Source organism: Hyaena hyaena, unplaced genomic scaffold (assembly GCF_003009895.1).
Source record: "Hyaena hyaena isolate Hyena2069 unplaced genomic scaffold, ASM300989v1 scaffold_1582, whole genome shotgun sequence".
NCBI lineage: Eukaryota > Metazoa > Chordata > Mammalia > Carnivora > Hyaenidae > Hyaena > Hyaena hyaena.
Genome location: NW_024082216.1, coordinates 110722 through 126763, shown reverse-complemented (window position 1 = coordinate 126763; position 16042 = coordinate 110722). Strand labels below are relative to the sequence as shown.

Here is a 16042-nt window from a genome sequence, read left to right as displayed (position 1 = left end):
GAACCCGCACCCACGACTCAGCGAGTGCTTGTTTTCTTAGAGCGAGAACGTGTGCAAGCAGGGGAGGGGCGGAGGGAGGAGGAGAGAGAGAGTCTCCAGCAGAGCCCAGTGCAGGGCGCCGTCTCACGGCCAAGCCCGGAGCCGGAAGCTCAGTGGACTGAGCCACGCAGGCGCCGCTCGGCAGGTGTTAATGGCCAAGGAGGAGGTTAAGTAGAGGCCCTATAGGGGCGGCGCGTAGCCGGCTGTCTGGTTAGGGGGACTCGACCCAGATGTGACCCGAGGTGTGTCGCACTGCCTGTGGCAGAGGAGGCGGGCGGCTCTGTGCAGACACCGTGTCTGGTGTGTTCGTGTTGCTCCGCCGGCCGCTGCTGGAGTGGAGGCCGCGTGCCCCCCGCGCATGGAGCCTGGGGCGTCCCCGCTCGCCCCAGCTGGTGTGTGACTTCGTGAGTAGCTGCGGTCGCCCTGAGGAAGCTATGTGGGCTGCGATGCCTTCTCTCCAGAGCAGTCAGGGAAGGTTAAGCCACTAAAGAAACTAGAGTATCCTTCCCCCTGAAAGCTTTATTTGCTGGCTGAGAATCATAAGGTAAGAATTCCTTCTAGTCACGATGGTCTGTAAGAAGTGGCCAATTTTTATGTTAGGATTTATTTACTGTTTTATGGGAGGTCACATTGGCAGGCAGCAAAGCCCCAACGAAAGGAGAGCTCCTACTGATTTATTTTAGAGACACCTCGAGACCTATTACTAGACAAACATAATGAAAACATCAACCACATACTCAATTTTCTAAAAACCTGCCTGGCACGCCTGGATTACTTTAATAGTGTTTGAAGTAAAAGCTTCAGGGCTAGTATTTTAACAACTCTTAAAAAAAAAAAAAACACAACGAAAATGCCCTTACCCTAACACCAGACTACTTATTGTCACCATCAGGTAGTCAGTCAATGCTGGATCTCCGCTCCACCGCTGTGAGCTGGAAAGTTAACAGGCAGTGGAATAGAGGGGAGAATGGAGGGAAGAAGGGGGAAGGGGACCCCAAGAGAAAAGGTGGAGAAGGGAGGCTGCAGGGCACAACTCAAAACTTGCAGCCCTGTCACCTGACGCCCTTGGCCTTGGTGGGAGGCAGGCAGAAGCTGCGCAGGAGGCCAGCCTGTGACCCGGGACGGGACGGGACGCCGGAGCGGGAAGCGTGCTGGAATGACAAAGGAGGGACAGGCAGAGCTGGGCCTGGGCTGGGCTTCGGCTCTCTGAGGGGGCACCGTGTTCACCATCCCCTTTGTGAAGCCCTTATCCCCAGAGGACCCGCAGTTAGGGCACCACTGCCCTTGCTCTTAGGTTTGCACAGAAGGGGGATTCCTTCTGCTGTTTGTTTTCAGGTCAAGACTCTTCCTTTTCTTTCAGAATCTGTAATACTGCTGATGGGGCGCCTGGGTGGCTCAGTCAGTTAAGCGTCATACCTCGGCTTAGGTCATGATCTTACTGCTTGTGGGCTTGAGCCCCGCATCGGGCTCTGTGCTGACAGCTCGGAGCCTAAAGCCTGCTTGGGATTCTGTGTCTCCCTCTCTCTCTGCCCCTCCCCCTCATGCGCACGTGCGCGCTCTCTCTTTCTCGCTCTCAAAAATAAACATTAAAAAATACCATTGGTTTTCTCCCTGAAAGCATTGTTATGAGCACAGCACAGTAAGAAAAGACCCACCAGGGAATTATTACCCCCTGGGGCCTAAAGAGCTCTGGAGCACCCCTTGGTTAGGACAGTTTTTCCTCTCTTTCCCTTTCCTGTTTTTGGTTTGGTTCCATTTAAACACTTGAATTTGAAGAATATTCCAAGGGGAAAAAAATGCCACCTATGTTTCCCCTGCCCTAAAGCAGTCAGTTGCTTTTATTTTTCTGTGTTCCTGTTAGTCTCTATTAAGAAAAGTCTCCTTGAGTTTCTATTTTTAATGGCTTCATGATATTTCATTTAGTTGATCTGTTAAAAAAAATCTAATCTTTCCCCTATTGTAAGTTGTATTTTTTTAAACCTTTATTTTTAAGAGAGAGAGAGAGAGATAGCATGTGAGCAGGAGAGGGACAGAGAGAGAGGGAGACACAAAATCCGTAGCAGGCTCCAGACTCTAAGCTGTCAGCAAAGAGCCTGACACAGGACTTGAACTCACAAACTGCAAGAGCATGACTTGAGCCAAAGTCGGATGCTCAACTGACTGAGCCACGCAGGTGCCCCCCTATTATAACTTGTTTTAAGGTAGTTTCAACTTTTTCTGCCACTGCAATGCCTCCGTGAACCTCCTTGCCCAGATAGTCCCTTCTTCTGGGACCTTTTTGTAGAATAATTCCCGACAGTGGGGTCTCCCCTTCAGGAAGGAGCAGTGACTCTGCTGCCTGATAGACACAGGGAAAATGCCTTGGACTTGACCCCCATCCCTTGCCATCAGTGGTGCTCGTGGGCTTGCCTCTCACCACCTGCCCGGCCCCTCTCTTCTTTCCCCTGAGCACCTTCTCAGCAGGCTCTGGACACTGGGTGTTTTATGAGTCAGTGTCCTGTTGCATCAGCCAAATGTGGTGTTCGAGCGGCCCTTCCACGAGTTAGGAAACTTTGCTGGAGTCATTCTGCAGGAACGTTTATGCCTCTCGCTTCCCAGAAAACTTGTCGGTTTTGGCAAGAAGCCAAGCAGCCCACAAGCCTTTGACTAACAGTGGGGCCACACTCAGCAGTCTTTTCTTTCTGAGCACTTACAGTCTTGCATTTGCCTCACCTTCTCTCTGGAACATAGCTCGGGTGGGAGTGGTCAGAGCCGGGTTCATGTTGCATGGAGAAGTAATGCTTGTCAAAGGGTGTAGAAAACCAAACTATGTGCGTGTATATGAATGGAGGGAACTCATGGTTCTAGTTCATTTCTCATGAGAAAAACTGTGGACCATTCGTGATAGTTCTTAACTCACCCTTCGAAATCTGTAACTACATTACTTTTTCTGCCATTCGCCAGGACTCAAGTTGGGTGTTTCTAAAAAAGAGAGTCCAGAACCCTTCTCTCAAACTGAATTATATCTACGTCAGTGATTATTCTCATGTAGCCCATCCCTGAATCATCTTTGCAGGTGGGGAGCTCACTGAAGTTTAACTCTGTTCCATCTTTGCTCTAATTAAATTTTGTCTAATGTTTTCATTATTTTTGAGAGAGAGACAGAGCATGAGTGGGGGAGGGGCAGAGAGAGAGGAGACGCAGAATCCAAAGCAGCTCCAGGCTCTGAGCTGTCAGCACAGAGCCCAATGCAGGGCCGAACCCATGGACTGCGAGATCATGACCTGAGCCAAAGTCAGACGCTCAACCCACTGAGCCCCCCAGACACCCCTTCCTTGCTCTAATTAGACACTGAGGTGGGCTCTCTTTCCGTAACGCCTGCTCCTGGGCCCCTGACCAGAGTGATACTGAAATAGGTCCAGTGGCCCCTTCAGGCGCTCTTTTGTTGCATTTCGTTATCTGACCTATTGCGAAGATGAACCTTTTTCTGGCTCTTGTTTCTCACTTGAATCAGTGGGTTGAAGGCTAGGCAGCTGTGGTTGGGGAGAGTCCCAAGGACTTGTGCACGACCCAGTACAGAGTCCTCCGTGGCACGTCTGTGTTCCTGGCGGCAGTGGTGGCAGCAGCCAAGTTAAAGCAGTATTTGCAGAAGAGAACCCTGAAAATTCAGGTCTGAGTATCGTGAAAAGTAGAGCAAAATGAAATAGAAGAAGGTCAGAAGCAGGGGAGTAGTCAAACAGAAGTGGACAAGGAAAGATGGCGTGAAGAAAAATGGGCAAAGGGAATGAAAGTGAGGGCCTGCAGAAATTACATGAATTGACTCAGAAAACTTAATATGATAATGAGATGATCAAAGAGGAGGAAAAACAAATCTGTGTAGCTGGTGAGCTGTAGGGGAAGTTGTCCCCGGAGGTTCATGCATCAGTGCTCATCCCTAAACGATGCCAGCCCGTCTCCCCTGTCTGGAAAACCAGATCAGCCTTTTGCCTACTGCTGGCCATTCGGTGTGTCTTCTCTCCTTTCCCCACCCCACAAACAAAGGGCTAGACCTAGGATATCTGAAGGTGAGGACTGTGCTTTGACCTTGTCCACTGGAGAGGGTCATGTTGGCTGGGCCAGAGTGCCCAGATATTCAGTCAGACGTGGGCTAGATGTTGCTGTAAAGTTGTTTTGTAAATGTGATTAGTTTAACTTCTATAATCAGTTGACTTTAAGTCCAGGAGATTTTTCTCAATCCCCTGGGAAGGCTTCATCCAATCGGTTGAAAGGCCTTAAGAGCAGAACTGAGGTCCCCACCATCAGCTCCTGTTCCTGATTTCAGACGTGTCCGTGCCCTCAATCACACAGGCCAGTCCCTTGAAATAAATCTCTCTACGTGTATATAACCTCTGAGTTCTCGCTCTCTGGTAGGATCCTGCCTGCCGCGTCCCCAAACCTTTAACTGTACTTACAGTTTGTATCACGGTAATTGAGCACTTTAGTAACTGTCTTGCGTTTTCTCCTCGCCTGCGGACGGCGGGCCTGGTGCCCCACCCCCGGCCTGGGCATGCGCTCCCAGCGGGCTGGGACAGAGCGTGTGCTGGCTGGTCGTGAGGAGTCTTAGGTTTTAGCTAAAGGAATTAGAGGGAAGAAAGTTTCAATAAAGGGGATTCCTTAGCACGCTGGTGGCCTCCTTGCTGAGTGATTTTTCAGGACATGATGCAAACTTAAAAAAATTATTTTATTATTTTTAAAGTTTATTTAGTTAGAGAGAGAGAGAGCATGCGTGCATGCAAGTGAGGAGGGGGGGGCAGAGAGAGAGGGATAATCCCAAGCAGACTCCATGCTGTCAGCACAGAGCACAACACAGGGCTTGAATTCATGAACCATGAGATCATGACCTGAGCTAAAATCAAGAGTCGGATGCTTAACAGACTGAGCCACCCAGGTGCCCCTATTTTTTTTATTTTAGAGAGAGAGAGAGAGTGCAAGCAGGAGAGATGGGTAGAGGGGGAGACAGAGAATCTTAAGCAGGCTCCACACTCAGCTCAAAGCTGGACACAGGGCTTGATCCCGTGATGCTGAGAACATGACCTGAGCTCAAATCAAGAATCAGACACTCAACAAACTGAGCCACCCAGGTGCCCTGCAAACCAGGGTTTAAACTAACAGTGGTCTAGTATTCGTTGCTTTACATGAGTTTTTGGAATCTTTTAACCACTTGGGGCTTTTCTTTTTCTGTGTGACTTGAGAATTATGCCACAGAATGAAGGAAGTACTGATGGCTATGCTGACAAATGTTCACTGAACCACAGACACTGGAGTGGGATAGGGTTTCATTCTTCACACAAGTGTACGGCGTGCAGCCTATTTTCAAGGAATCGATTATCAGATCAGTGTGTTCAACTCAAGCACCTCTTTCTGCCTCTTACGCCACCGTGATTATCAGTTGTGATTATTATGGAGAATATTAGCATCTAGACCCCAGATGTCACTGAGGACCCAGGTGGAGTGAGGCTTAACAGCAAAATGAAGCACTCTGAGCTGCAAAATATCCTCGGTGTGAACCCTTGGTTCAGTGCTGAGTGCAGCCGAATTACTACTTGTGACCACTTCTTTTCTCTGCATTTAGCTTCTGGGTAAAGACTCAAACTTCGAGAATCTGCTTCAGAAAATCCAAATGGGGCAGAGAGAAGGATTGAGGAAGAGAAGATATTAAGGCTCTTTCCCTCTTATTTGTTCAACTACTGGAGAGTAACTGATAAGACACAGATGGTCATTTTGAAGACCATTTGGGAATTGGAGGAAAGTGTGGCTCCTCCACCACGTGGTGCCGTCGTGTGGAGAATCCTTCTATGGCTTTATTTGGTCGAGGTCACTGTGAGCTCACATACTTACAGACCTAAAATTACTACTCTTATATGGCTCACTTTTGGGGTATTCTGAGGTCCTTCAGAAGTCAGATGTACACATACTAAACACAATTCTAGAGGAAGAGAGTGGAGGTGAAAAGCACCACAAGTGGCAGATGACGTCGTATTTGCATCCTTTACAGTCTGAGTGCTGTAGGGATACTTGACATTGGGGATGTTGACCTGGACCCCAAGGGAGGGCGAGGGAGGGCGTGCAGAGCCCTCGCCTGGATTCCTGAGCTCCCAGGGTGCAGAAATGCTACAGCAGATGCTTCTAGGCAGCCTGGGGAGGGACCTGCAGCCACCTGTCTGGCCCTAAGAGCTTGATGAGGAGGGAGAGGAAGGCAGGAATCCTTCCAACAGTCAGTTTCTTGGCAGTTCTGGACATTTCTCTGGACCTTTTGGTTAGCATTGCCTCCTTGTCACTGCCTCCTCCCCATTTAAAGCTTTGTCGTGAAGTGAAGTGAAGTGAAGTGAAGTGAAGTGAAGTGAAGTGAGGTAAAACCTGTTGGCCTTTGAGTGAACTGAATAAATTAGTTTGGTCTCTGTAGTCCAGGTGGACATTCGGTAGGATGATTTGGGATGGAGAGGAACCCGGTGAGGCATCGTCACAGCCTAGCAGACTGGCAGTGCCTCGCGAGTGTGACAGCATCCGGTGCCGGAGAGGCTGTGGAGCGCAACGGGACCCATGTCCACTGCCGGCGGCGGTGCGCACGGGGACACCCGCCTGGGAGGCACCTAGCCGTCCAGCCAAGTCAAGTCGCCGGCTGTGTGCCGTAGGCCGCCGCGCTCCTCTGGGATGCGTGCCCCCAGGGCCAGGAACAAGAGTGGCCCCAAACGTTGGTGAGCAGCACGCTGGGTTAGTGACCTATGACTTTATATGTCACAGGGAGGCCAGACTACTGCTGCACACAACACAGGCGAGTCTCAAAGGCATCAGCTTGAGTGAAGGAAGCAAATCACAGAGGAATGCACAGCGTGAGCCCATTTGGAAGAGGAGGAAAAGAGGCAAAAGGCGAGCTGTGCTTCAGGAGCGTAAACACAGGCGGCAGATCTTAAAAGTAGAGAAGTAGTTACTACAGCAGTCTGCATGTTCGCCTGGGGGGGGGGGGGCGCAGTCCCGAGGACAGGCGTCGCGGGCCGGCAGGTGGGCCCAGGGCTGCCCTGCAAGTACTCTCTAAACCACTCGCGTACGGCTTGTGCCTTCTTTGTTTATCCCCCCCCACCCCCCCCACAAGACTAGATGGAAGGTAGCTCTTTCAGTTTCTCAGTCACGCCTAAACGGTACTTGCCCTTCGGGGGTGGCTCTGTCTTTTTGGTTCTTTGGCCCCGCCCCCTTTCCAGTCCCTTCCCCAACATCGCGGTGGCGGTCCAGACGCCCCCAGCGACCTGAGAGGCCGGTGTTCTCTCCCTCAGCAGCTGATGCAGGTGATGGAGGCAGAGGGTACAAGTCCCCTTCCTCTCTCTGTCTTGGTGACTGAAGTCTGGAAAGTAGTGATGTCGGGGAGTCCCTGGAGGAGGAGGGGGGACAGCTGGGGGGGGCTCTAGGCTCCAGCCCAGACCTCCCAGAGCTGCCTGCAGGGCGAGCGGGCTCTCCTCCTTGGCCAGAGGGCCTGTAAAGCCCTCACTGAAAGCTCTCCTCTGCCCCATGGACGTGCTCTCAGCAGGTCCACGGGCGGCCGTTCCAACGAACAGTAAAGGATTTGCTCTGTAACCCAGGGCAGAAGAGGTGGGGTAGGGCGGGCCACGTGTCCGAGCCTGTTCCTGGGAGCTGAGGGGACGTGCCGGCCCCTGGGGGTCTGGACAGAGCCGAGATTTCCACAGCAGAGCGCCTCCTCCGCCCCTCTGGGACCTGGGGGCCACCGAGGCTGCCGTGGAGAAGGTGTGAGCCGGTGCCGCCGCGCTCGGTGGCCTCTCAGAGAAGGCGGACTTGGCCAGGCCGTCGGGCGGGAGAGCTCTGTCCTCACCATGCTCTTTGTGAAGGAAACCAGGCAGCAGAGAAGGACTGGAGACTTCGCCGAAACTCGAGCAGTCTGACCAGTGAAGACTGGGTTGGGGGCGGGGGGGGCGGGGCAGGATTCTGCCAGCTTCCCTGTCTGCCTTCTGGCCCAATTGCCCAAGGAAAAGATACCCTCGGATGGAGACGGAAGTGGCGGTGGCCTCCCCGATCACACGCACGTGCTCCCGCGTCCCTGCTCGTTCCAGAAGCCCGGAGAGGTTACTTCTTCCAAGTAACACAGATGGCCAATCTGACATGTAACTCGCACACATAGCAACGTGCCGCTTGCCCTGCAGTTCACGTTTGCAGAGGATTCCAGGGCCCCACCTCGCAAACAGCACCAGTTCTAAGCTGCATTTCATCAAAGAGTGTCATTTTCATAAACTCACTGAAAGCTGGACAGGGCCAGGCTTGCAGGCAGGCAAGGCCCAGAGAATGACTCTTCGTTCTTTGATGGCTCCCGTCTGGGCGTCCAGGTCACAGGCAGACACGTAGAAGTTCCTTCTTGCCCTGTCCCACCCACACCCCACTCTGCTCCCCTTCCCTTCGCCCTCTCCCCCTTCTCCACAGCTGCAAGCCTTACACAGCTTTCAGGGTAGGGAAGGGAAGACATGGAGATGGACACAGGAAGGTGGGAGGTTGATCACAGCTCTGGAAAAAGTGAGTTGGTGTTTGACCCTTTCACATAATACTCTCTCCTCAGGATCTGTGTGTAAGTACAGTTTTGTCCTGCCAGGTTGGCTGAAAATACTTTTCTGGAGCTTTGGAGAGGGTGTTGTGCTCCCAAGGAGTTAGCTGGAAAAAGATGGAAGAACATTGTCTTTTCCGGAAGACTCATTTGTGTGCCGCGCCGTTTTCTCCCTTTAGGAAGGAGTAGTGTCTCCGAGTGACCTTGACCTTGTCATGTCAGATGGGCTGGGCATGCGGTATGCGTTCATCGGACCCCTGGAAACCATGCATCTCAACGCGGAAGGTACGCTTTGCTTCCACAGGGGCTGGGAGGGGAATTCCGTGCTGGGTAGTGTTCTTAGGGGTTTTGTAAACAGTGCAGTTTCGCCTTGTTTTCAACGACTGAATAGAAACAGTATCGTATGAAGGAGACAGTGGCCGGCCCTGGTGATTCAGGGCAGATCGCCGTGTCCGGAGATGTCACTCCACACGGAATCCCTGAGCCGCAGGGCTCTGCGCGGAGAGAGCGCTCAGCGGAATGATGAGAAAGACGGGTGCCTGTTGTCGTGGGGACTTTGCCACGTGTTACCCAGAAAGTTGTGTTTTCCTGAGAAAGATGATGCAGCTGTTGACGGAGGCGAGGAAAACAGACAGGGAATGCTGTGCGTGTCTCCTGCCTAAATATGGGCACCTCCTGAGGGTGACATTCTGAGCTGGAGGTTTCCCGCCAGAAGGCTGGGAGGCCAGGAGGGAGGCGCCTCCGCCGGACGTGGGGCCGGGCAGCAGTTCAGGCCAGGCCAGTCATTCACCCCAGAAGCCAACTTCAAAGGACCTGGTGGAAAGGACGGACGCACGAGATAGTGACTCCAACGAAAAGATAAATTGAGAAAGGTGAGAAGCTTCTGAGAATGAAACTGTCAGCCACACTTCAGGAGAATCAGAAACAGGACGCCATTTGGAAAACAAGCACTAAAACCTATGCCAAACTGAGACAAAATAAGTTTAAAAAGCTACGAATAAAAGTCTAGGCAAATATCACCTAAATGTCATTACTACCTGCTGTGTCTTAGGGTTGGGATTATAAGTAACTTTTATCACCTCTTTGCCTTTCTGTGTTGTTACAGTTTTCATAATTATTGCCGTATTATTTTAATAGTTACATTATTACCCTGTAAAAGATCCTTAGAAGGAGAAAAGGAATATTGTGTTTAGCTCCAAGGGTCCACACTTACCTGAAATATTGAGAAAGTGGAGCTTATCCAGAAGAAGGTGACCAGAGACATGTGTGTGAACATGCACAGACGTCTTTTGTGGGGATGATGTGGCAGACAGACAGGTCTGGGCCCAGTGCGTGGCCGGGAGTGCCTGGTACCTGGAGCGGGCGGTGAGGGAGAGGGCCATGCTGCGCGTGGGTGAGTGGAGAGCAGTCGGGGCTGGTTACCCACTCGGCAAGATGTTTAGGTATTGAGCAGAGACCTTTGTCTCATTTCCAGCTTCACTGGAAATGACTTCTGGGAGTCTGTTTGACTTAGACTTTGTAATTCCACAATGTTTTGGTAATACTTCAAGTTTTCAGCACTGTAATGAACTAAGATTTCCAGTGAATACAGTGAATACTGGCAGTTTTACCAGATGGACCCTGGCAGGTGCACACGATGCCTTGTGTGTCACGCTGATGGGGTTCGATACCTGACCCGACCCTTCCTGAACACCGAGCACGGCCGGGAGGCCCCGCAGGAATGGGGCACTCTCCTCGCACGAGCGTCTTCCATCTGTGCTCGGAGGACTGTTGAACACAGGAGGATCATGTGAAGAGAGCAGCCCTCATAAACGTGAAATGAGGGTTCCAAAGTATCCTTGAGGAGGATTTCAAATGCTTTTGCAGCCAGAACCTTCAAGGTGGCAAACGTATTTAAACACTTGGCATGTATATCAACACCACTTGATAACTACCATGTTTTTCTCTTTAATTTTTTTTTCTTCAGAAAAATAAGGGAATTTAGGTATCATGAGAAATCAATAGGGAGACAGCTGAGAACAGCTTTGACTCTGAGACAAATGGAAACAGAAGCCAATGAAACCAGAAACTCAGGAACCAAATAGCGTGGCAGACAGGAAGGAGGCTCGTAGCAATTTTTCAAACAAAGCAGGTATGATAAGAAAACCTAATTGGCTAAACATGATAATGGTGGACGGATGTAGTTTTCCACTTCAGAGCATTCCGAAGAGCATGAGAAGAGTTAGAGATCTGGCTTGGAACCAATGGAAATGTTCATTATCCTGCACAGTGGCATCCAGAATATATCAAGATTGGAGGGACAACATTCTTTTTTTCTGATGTTGTTTTCATAAAGCCAGCATCTCAGGTTAAGGCTAGTTATTAGTCTTAAAGCTACAGCTTATCTAGAAGTGGTGAAAATATTTTAGGATTTGTTTTTAACCTAATAAAACGACCCCTAAAAAGCAGGAGGCCAGCTTGCCTACTTTGCCTTTTGGCTGCTTTTTCAAAGGACCCTCAGCAAGGACAGGCTCTCAGAATAGGGGGTCTGGTCAGTGGAACCCGTTGGCTTGGGTCCCTACCTGATTTCTAGGCTAACGAGCCTAGGGGCACCTGGGTGGCTTAGTCAATTAAGCATCGGCTCAGGTCATGATCTCACAGTTCGTGAGTTCGAGCCCTGCGTCGGACTCACAGCCTGGAGCCTGCTTCGGATTCTGTGTCTTTCTCTTTCTCTCTGCCTTTTCCTGCTCGTGCTCTGTCTCCCTTGCTCTCTGCCTGTCCCCCACTCATTCTCTCTCTCTATCTCTCTCTCTCAAAAATTAAAAAAAAAAAAATTAAGCTAACTAGCCTTGTGTAAACGAGCCCTCTCCTATCCCCCATAAAATGGGGGTGGCGACAGTGACTACCTTCCAAGGGTGGCGTGAGGGGTCAGCCAGATGCGCATGGCGGCTGGATGGCAGACACAGGTGAGGTCCGTTAATCAGTGTTCTGTTCATACAGCGTCCGTCCTGTTTATTTTTTTTTTAGTATTTTTATTTATTTCTAGGAGAGAGAGAGACAGCATGAGCAGGGGAGGGTCAGAGAGAGAGGGAGTCACAGACTGAAACAGGCTCCAGGCTCTGAGCTGGCAGTCAGCACAGACCCCGACGCGGGGCTCGAACCCACGAACCGCGAGATCCTGACCTAAGCAAAAGTCGGACGCTCAACCGACTAAGCCACTCGTAAGTGCGTGAGGAAGAAATACAGAATGATTACAGATTAGGACATTTTTGCAACAGAACAGTGGAATCTCCAGACTTAAACTCTTGGGTTTGTTTCTTCGCTTAGCTTTGAGACCACAGGTTCAGCGAAGAGACCTGCGCGTTTCACACGTGGCGGCTCTTCAGGCACCTGGGGGGTTTACTTCTGCCGGGGACTGAGCGCCTCAGAACCTGGCGGGCGGAAATCCCCTCCAGCTAAGCGAATGTTTACCATCCTGCCTCGTAAAATTTCCCTGTGTGTAGAGATGCTGGGCTTTTTTTTTTTTTTTTAATTGAGGCCCGCTTGGTGGCTTTGGCTCATTTACCTGGAGCTGCTGTTTTCAGTGCCCACCCAGGTAGGTGTCTGTCGTCTCCACCCGCCTCCCCGGCCGCCGGTGAGCTCTCACTCGGGTCGGAATTAGATAATGTTGCTCTGTGCTTTGGGGCCTTTTTTATCTTAGAAAGTTCTGTGAAACTCTGTCTCTTATAAGCAGGTGAATTCACGTGCGTGTGGGTTCATGCGCTGCATGGAAACCAGACTCCCCTGGCGCGGGTAGCGGTTAGGGCTCTCCAAGAAACTGAACACCCAGAGCGCGTCACAGTGGCCACGGCCACGGGCGACAGGAGGCCGCGCCTGCCGACGTGAATGCAAGTGGGGGAAGGCGTGCTCTCCACCACCCTGGCTCGTGTTGCAGGTTCGAGAAGGCACTGATGGGCTCACAACTAAAGAATTCCAAGCTAGAAAGCAGCAAGCTAAGCGGAGTCTAGTCTCAGGATCGCTTCTCTCCCCCACTTTTTCTTATTCTATCTCTTAAGAAATTAGGTTCGAAATCTTCCAAGAAGCTAAACTCTGGAGAGTTTTGGGAAATATATTGTTGAACACGACAGAGGGCAAGGAAGTGTAGGAGGCAAAACACAGGCGAAGGCCGGATTTCAGAGTCACGTAAGGGGGGGACGGACTAGAAGAATAAAAGGGGACGGACTAGAAGAATAAAAGGTGAAGGGGTTCCTTTTCCTTCCCATTTCCAGTGAGGTTAGTATTATGGGATAGTTGTCACTCAACTCTCCTTTCATAGTGTATAGAAGCCACAGTTGTGGTGCAAATGGAGTAAGATGCTCCTTTTACCACTTCTCTAATGGAAGAGAAGATGTTACAAGTAACAGCAGCGATCGGTGCACTGGGGCATCCAGACCTTGACTGTAAGTCACCGCGAACTGCATTTTGGGTAAGTGGGAGAGCCCTCTTGAGGGCGTCAGGCTTCTCTCCAGGTGACAGGGACAGTTTGCACACGCACACGCCCTGTTGGTCCCTTAGCCTCACCACAAACCACGCGCTGTTTGTCCCAAGGGCCTGAGTGTGCATTACAGAAAGTATGTTTATATTAGTAAGAGTGAAATTTGCACTGGTTTCCTGGACAGTATAGGGGATGCTGTGAATTATATTGTAAGGAATTTTACCATATTATATTCCCTTTTGAAGAAATAAATGCCCTTTGGGGCACCTCGGTGGCTCATTTGGCCGAGCGTCTGACTTTGGCTCAGGTCATGATCTCGTGGTCCATGAGTCTGAGCCCCGCGTCGGGCTCTGTGCTGACAGCTCAGAGCCTGGAGCCTGCTTCAGATTCTGTGTCTCCCTCTCTCTCTGCCCCTCCCCCACTTGTGCTCTCTCTCTCTCTCAAAAATAAACATTTAAAAAACTAAAAAAAAAAGAAAGAAATGCCCTTTAAAACTACAAATTTTATAAAAGGCAGAGAGACAAAAGTTCTAGAACGCCCTTGGGAGACTAAAATGACCTCACAGGGATAGGAATGGTGAACATGTATTCAGCAGACGTAACGTAATCCAGAAGTGAAAGCAGGTACGTGAAGCGAACCCTGTGGGTTACTGCTGCTCCCGCGGGGCTGCGGGGGGGATTGGTTCTCGAGAGCCGCTGTTTTCTTTCCAGGGGGGCGACCCGCAGCGCCAGGGGCTCCTCCCGTTTTCGGCTGGTTAGTGTCTTTATACCTTATTTGATTCTGGGGTCTCTGCCCCACCAAAAGGAATACACTGTATTTGTGTCTAGATTTTATCACCTTTATTTCGAATAAATAAACAAATGGAAGCAAAGTAGACATTTAATTTTCAAAAGGAAATAAACGTGCAGGTGGTGCGCCATTCGAGCTAACCAGCCAGCACCTGGACGTGAGGCAGCCTTCCTGACTTCTGAGCTGTCAAGTTTGTTAAAGGAAACAAAGTTCCTTATTTTTATTCAAAACTCCTTATTTTAAGAAGAGGTATCTGCTGCTTAATTATGGGTACTAATGTCAGAAAACTTGGTGTGCTTGAAATGTCTGCCCTTCAAAGTTTCTCCTCTAAGATTTAATTTTAAATTTAAATTTGGATTTAATTTTAGCACCTGAAAGAGAAAGGAAAGTGTCTGAGCCAAGATTGACACCCAGTGAATTTGAGCTTTAACGTCTGTGTAGCTGCACCAAAACCAGACCCCAAAGAAGCTGTCTTGTCTTGTCTTGGTCTTCTTCTTTTTTTTTTTTTTTTTTCTTTCCTTTCTTGAGTATCCAGCAGTGATCATTTTTATTTGAAATTAATCATACACCATTTTTGTGGGGTTGGTGAGAGCCCAGCGCTGGTCTCTGCAAAATCTACAGTTCTGTTTGTTCCCATGTTTTCTTTGTAGCCTGACTCACCGACCACTGAGTCTGCGTTTGGAAAACGCTGGTCACGGGCAGGTGGTGGGATAACAAACAGGCGGCCCGGCGCCCGGGGAGCCTGCAGCCCACGGGCAGGGGCGAGGTGGGGAGGGGGGTGCCTGCTGCCCGGGGAGGGGGCAGAGCGGGAGGGCCGCCCGCGTCAGCAGGTGATGCAGCCTCCCCGGTGCTTCCTCTCGCCGCACCTCTGCCTCTAACAGAAAACGCCAGCCCCGGCCTCGCCCAGCCCGCACCGCTGCTCCGCCTGCCGCCGCCTCTCCACGCGTCCCCGCCGGACCCCTAGGGTCCCCGCGTCCCCGTCAGCACCTTAGGGTCCCCCGTCCCCGCGTCCCCGTCAGGACCGTAGGGTCCACGCGTCCCCGCCGGACCCCTAGGGTCCGTCTTGGCCCCGACAGCCCGGCTTCCCGGCGGCCCGGAGCGGCGGGGGCAGGTGCAGAGCAGCGCGGCCAGGGGACAGGCCGCCGGGCTCGGGTCCAACGGCCGAGGCCGAAGCAGAGCAACAGGCGGAGCCTGCCCCTCGGACAGACGCGGCCCGCGCCGAAGAGCCGTGTAGACGCCCAGGCACGGGGTAGCTAGAGCCCCGGCGTGTGACACGGAGCAGATGGAGGAGCTTTGACATCTTCCGTCCTTCGTGCGTTCGAGCCGTTCACACGAGCAGCCTCGGGGACGCGGCGCTGGAGGGCTTTCTGGTGAAGACAACGTGACTCCCAACTAGCGGCTGCGGGAACGCGGGCCCACCCGGAAGTCCGAGAGGCGCGGCCCGAGGCCCAGGGCCGGTCACTGCTGAGGGTCTTAGGGTCTGACAGAAGCTGGGGTCGTTGGGGCGCCTGGGTGGCTTAGTCGGTTAAGCGTCCGACTTTCGCTTAGGTCATGATCTCGCGGTTCGTGGGTTCGAGCCCCGCGTCGGGCTCTGTGCCGACTGCCAGCTCGGAGCCTGGAGCCTGTTTCAGTCTGTGACTCCCTCTCTCTCTGACCCTCCCCTGCTCACGCTGTCTCTCTCTCTCTCTCCTAGAAATAAATAAAACATTAAAAAAAATTAAAAAAAAAAAAGAAGCTGGGGTCGTGACGCGGGGCCGCGGGGAGCAGTGTGGGGGCGGGGGCCCGGGGACCCCCCTGCGGCGCCCTCGCTCACCTGGCGGGCTCGCTTGCACGCTTTCAGGCCTGCGCAGCTACTGTGACCGGTACAGCGACGGCATGAAACGTGTCCTGAAGACGTTCGGGCCCGTTCCAGACTTTTCCGGGGCCACGGTTGAAAAGGTTAACCAGGTACGCAGACCCCGTGGCCCGGGTGGGTCTTGGTTGCCGTTCCTTCCCGCGGCCCCGGCCCCGGACTCCGCGCCACGGCCCCGTCCGGGCGGCCGGAGCCCCGAGAGCGGCGCGGCCGGGGAGCTGGGCCCGTGTGCGGTGCTGTGGGTTTGCAAAGCGTGTTAACTGAGGGGCTGCTAGGCCGCTTGCGTTGCCCGAGCAGATTCGCAGCTGGAGTAGCGGGGCGGCCGCTCTTCCCGGGACGCTGGTCCCTGCGC

General features: G+C 52.1%; 1 protein-coding gene across 1 annotated transcript in view; it reads left to right on the top strand.

Moving 5' to 3' along the window:
* CRYL1 (crystallin lambda 1) overlaps nt 1–16042 on the top strand; it is a 127476-nt gene that overhangs the window by 111034 nt on the left and 400 nt on the right. The window contains exons 6-7 of the mRNA XM_039224268.1: nt 8776–8881; nt 15679–15785. Of these exons, the coding sequence (XP_039080199.1) occupies nt 8776–8881; nt 15679–15785 (213 nt within the window). The remainder of the gene's footprint in view (nt 1–8775; nt 8882–15678; nt 15786–16042) is intronic.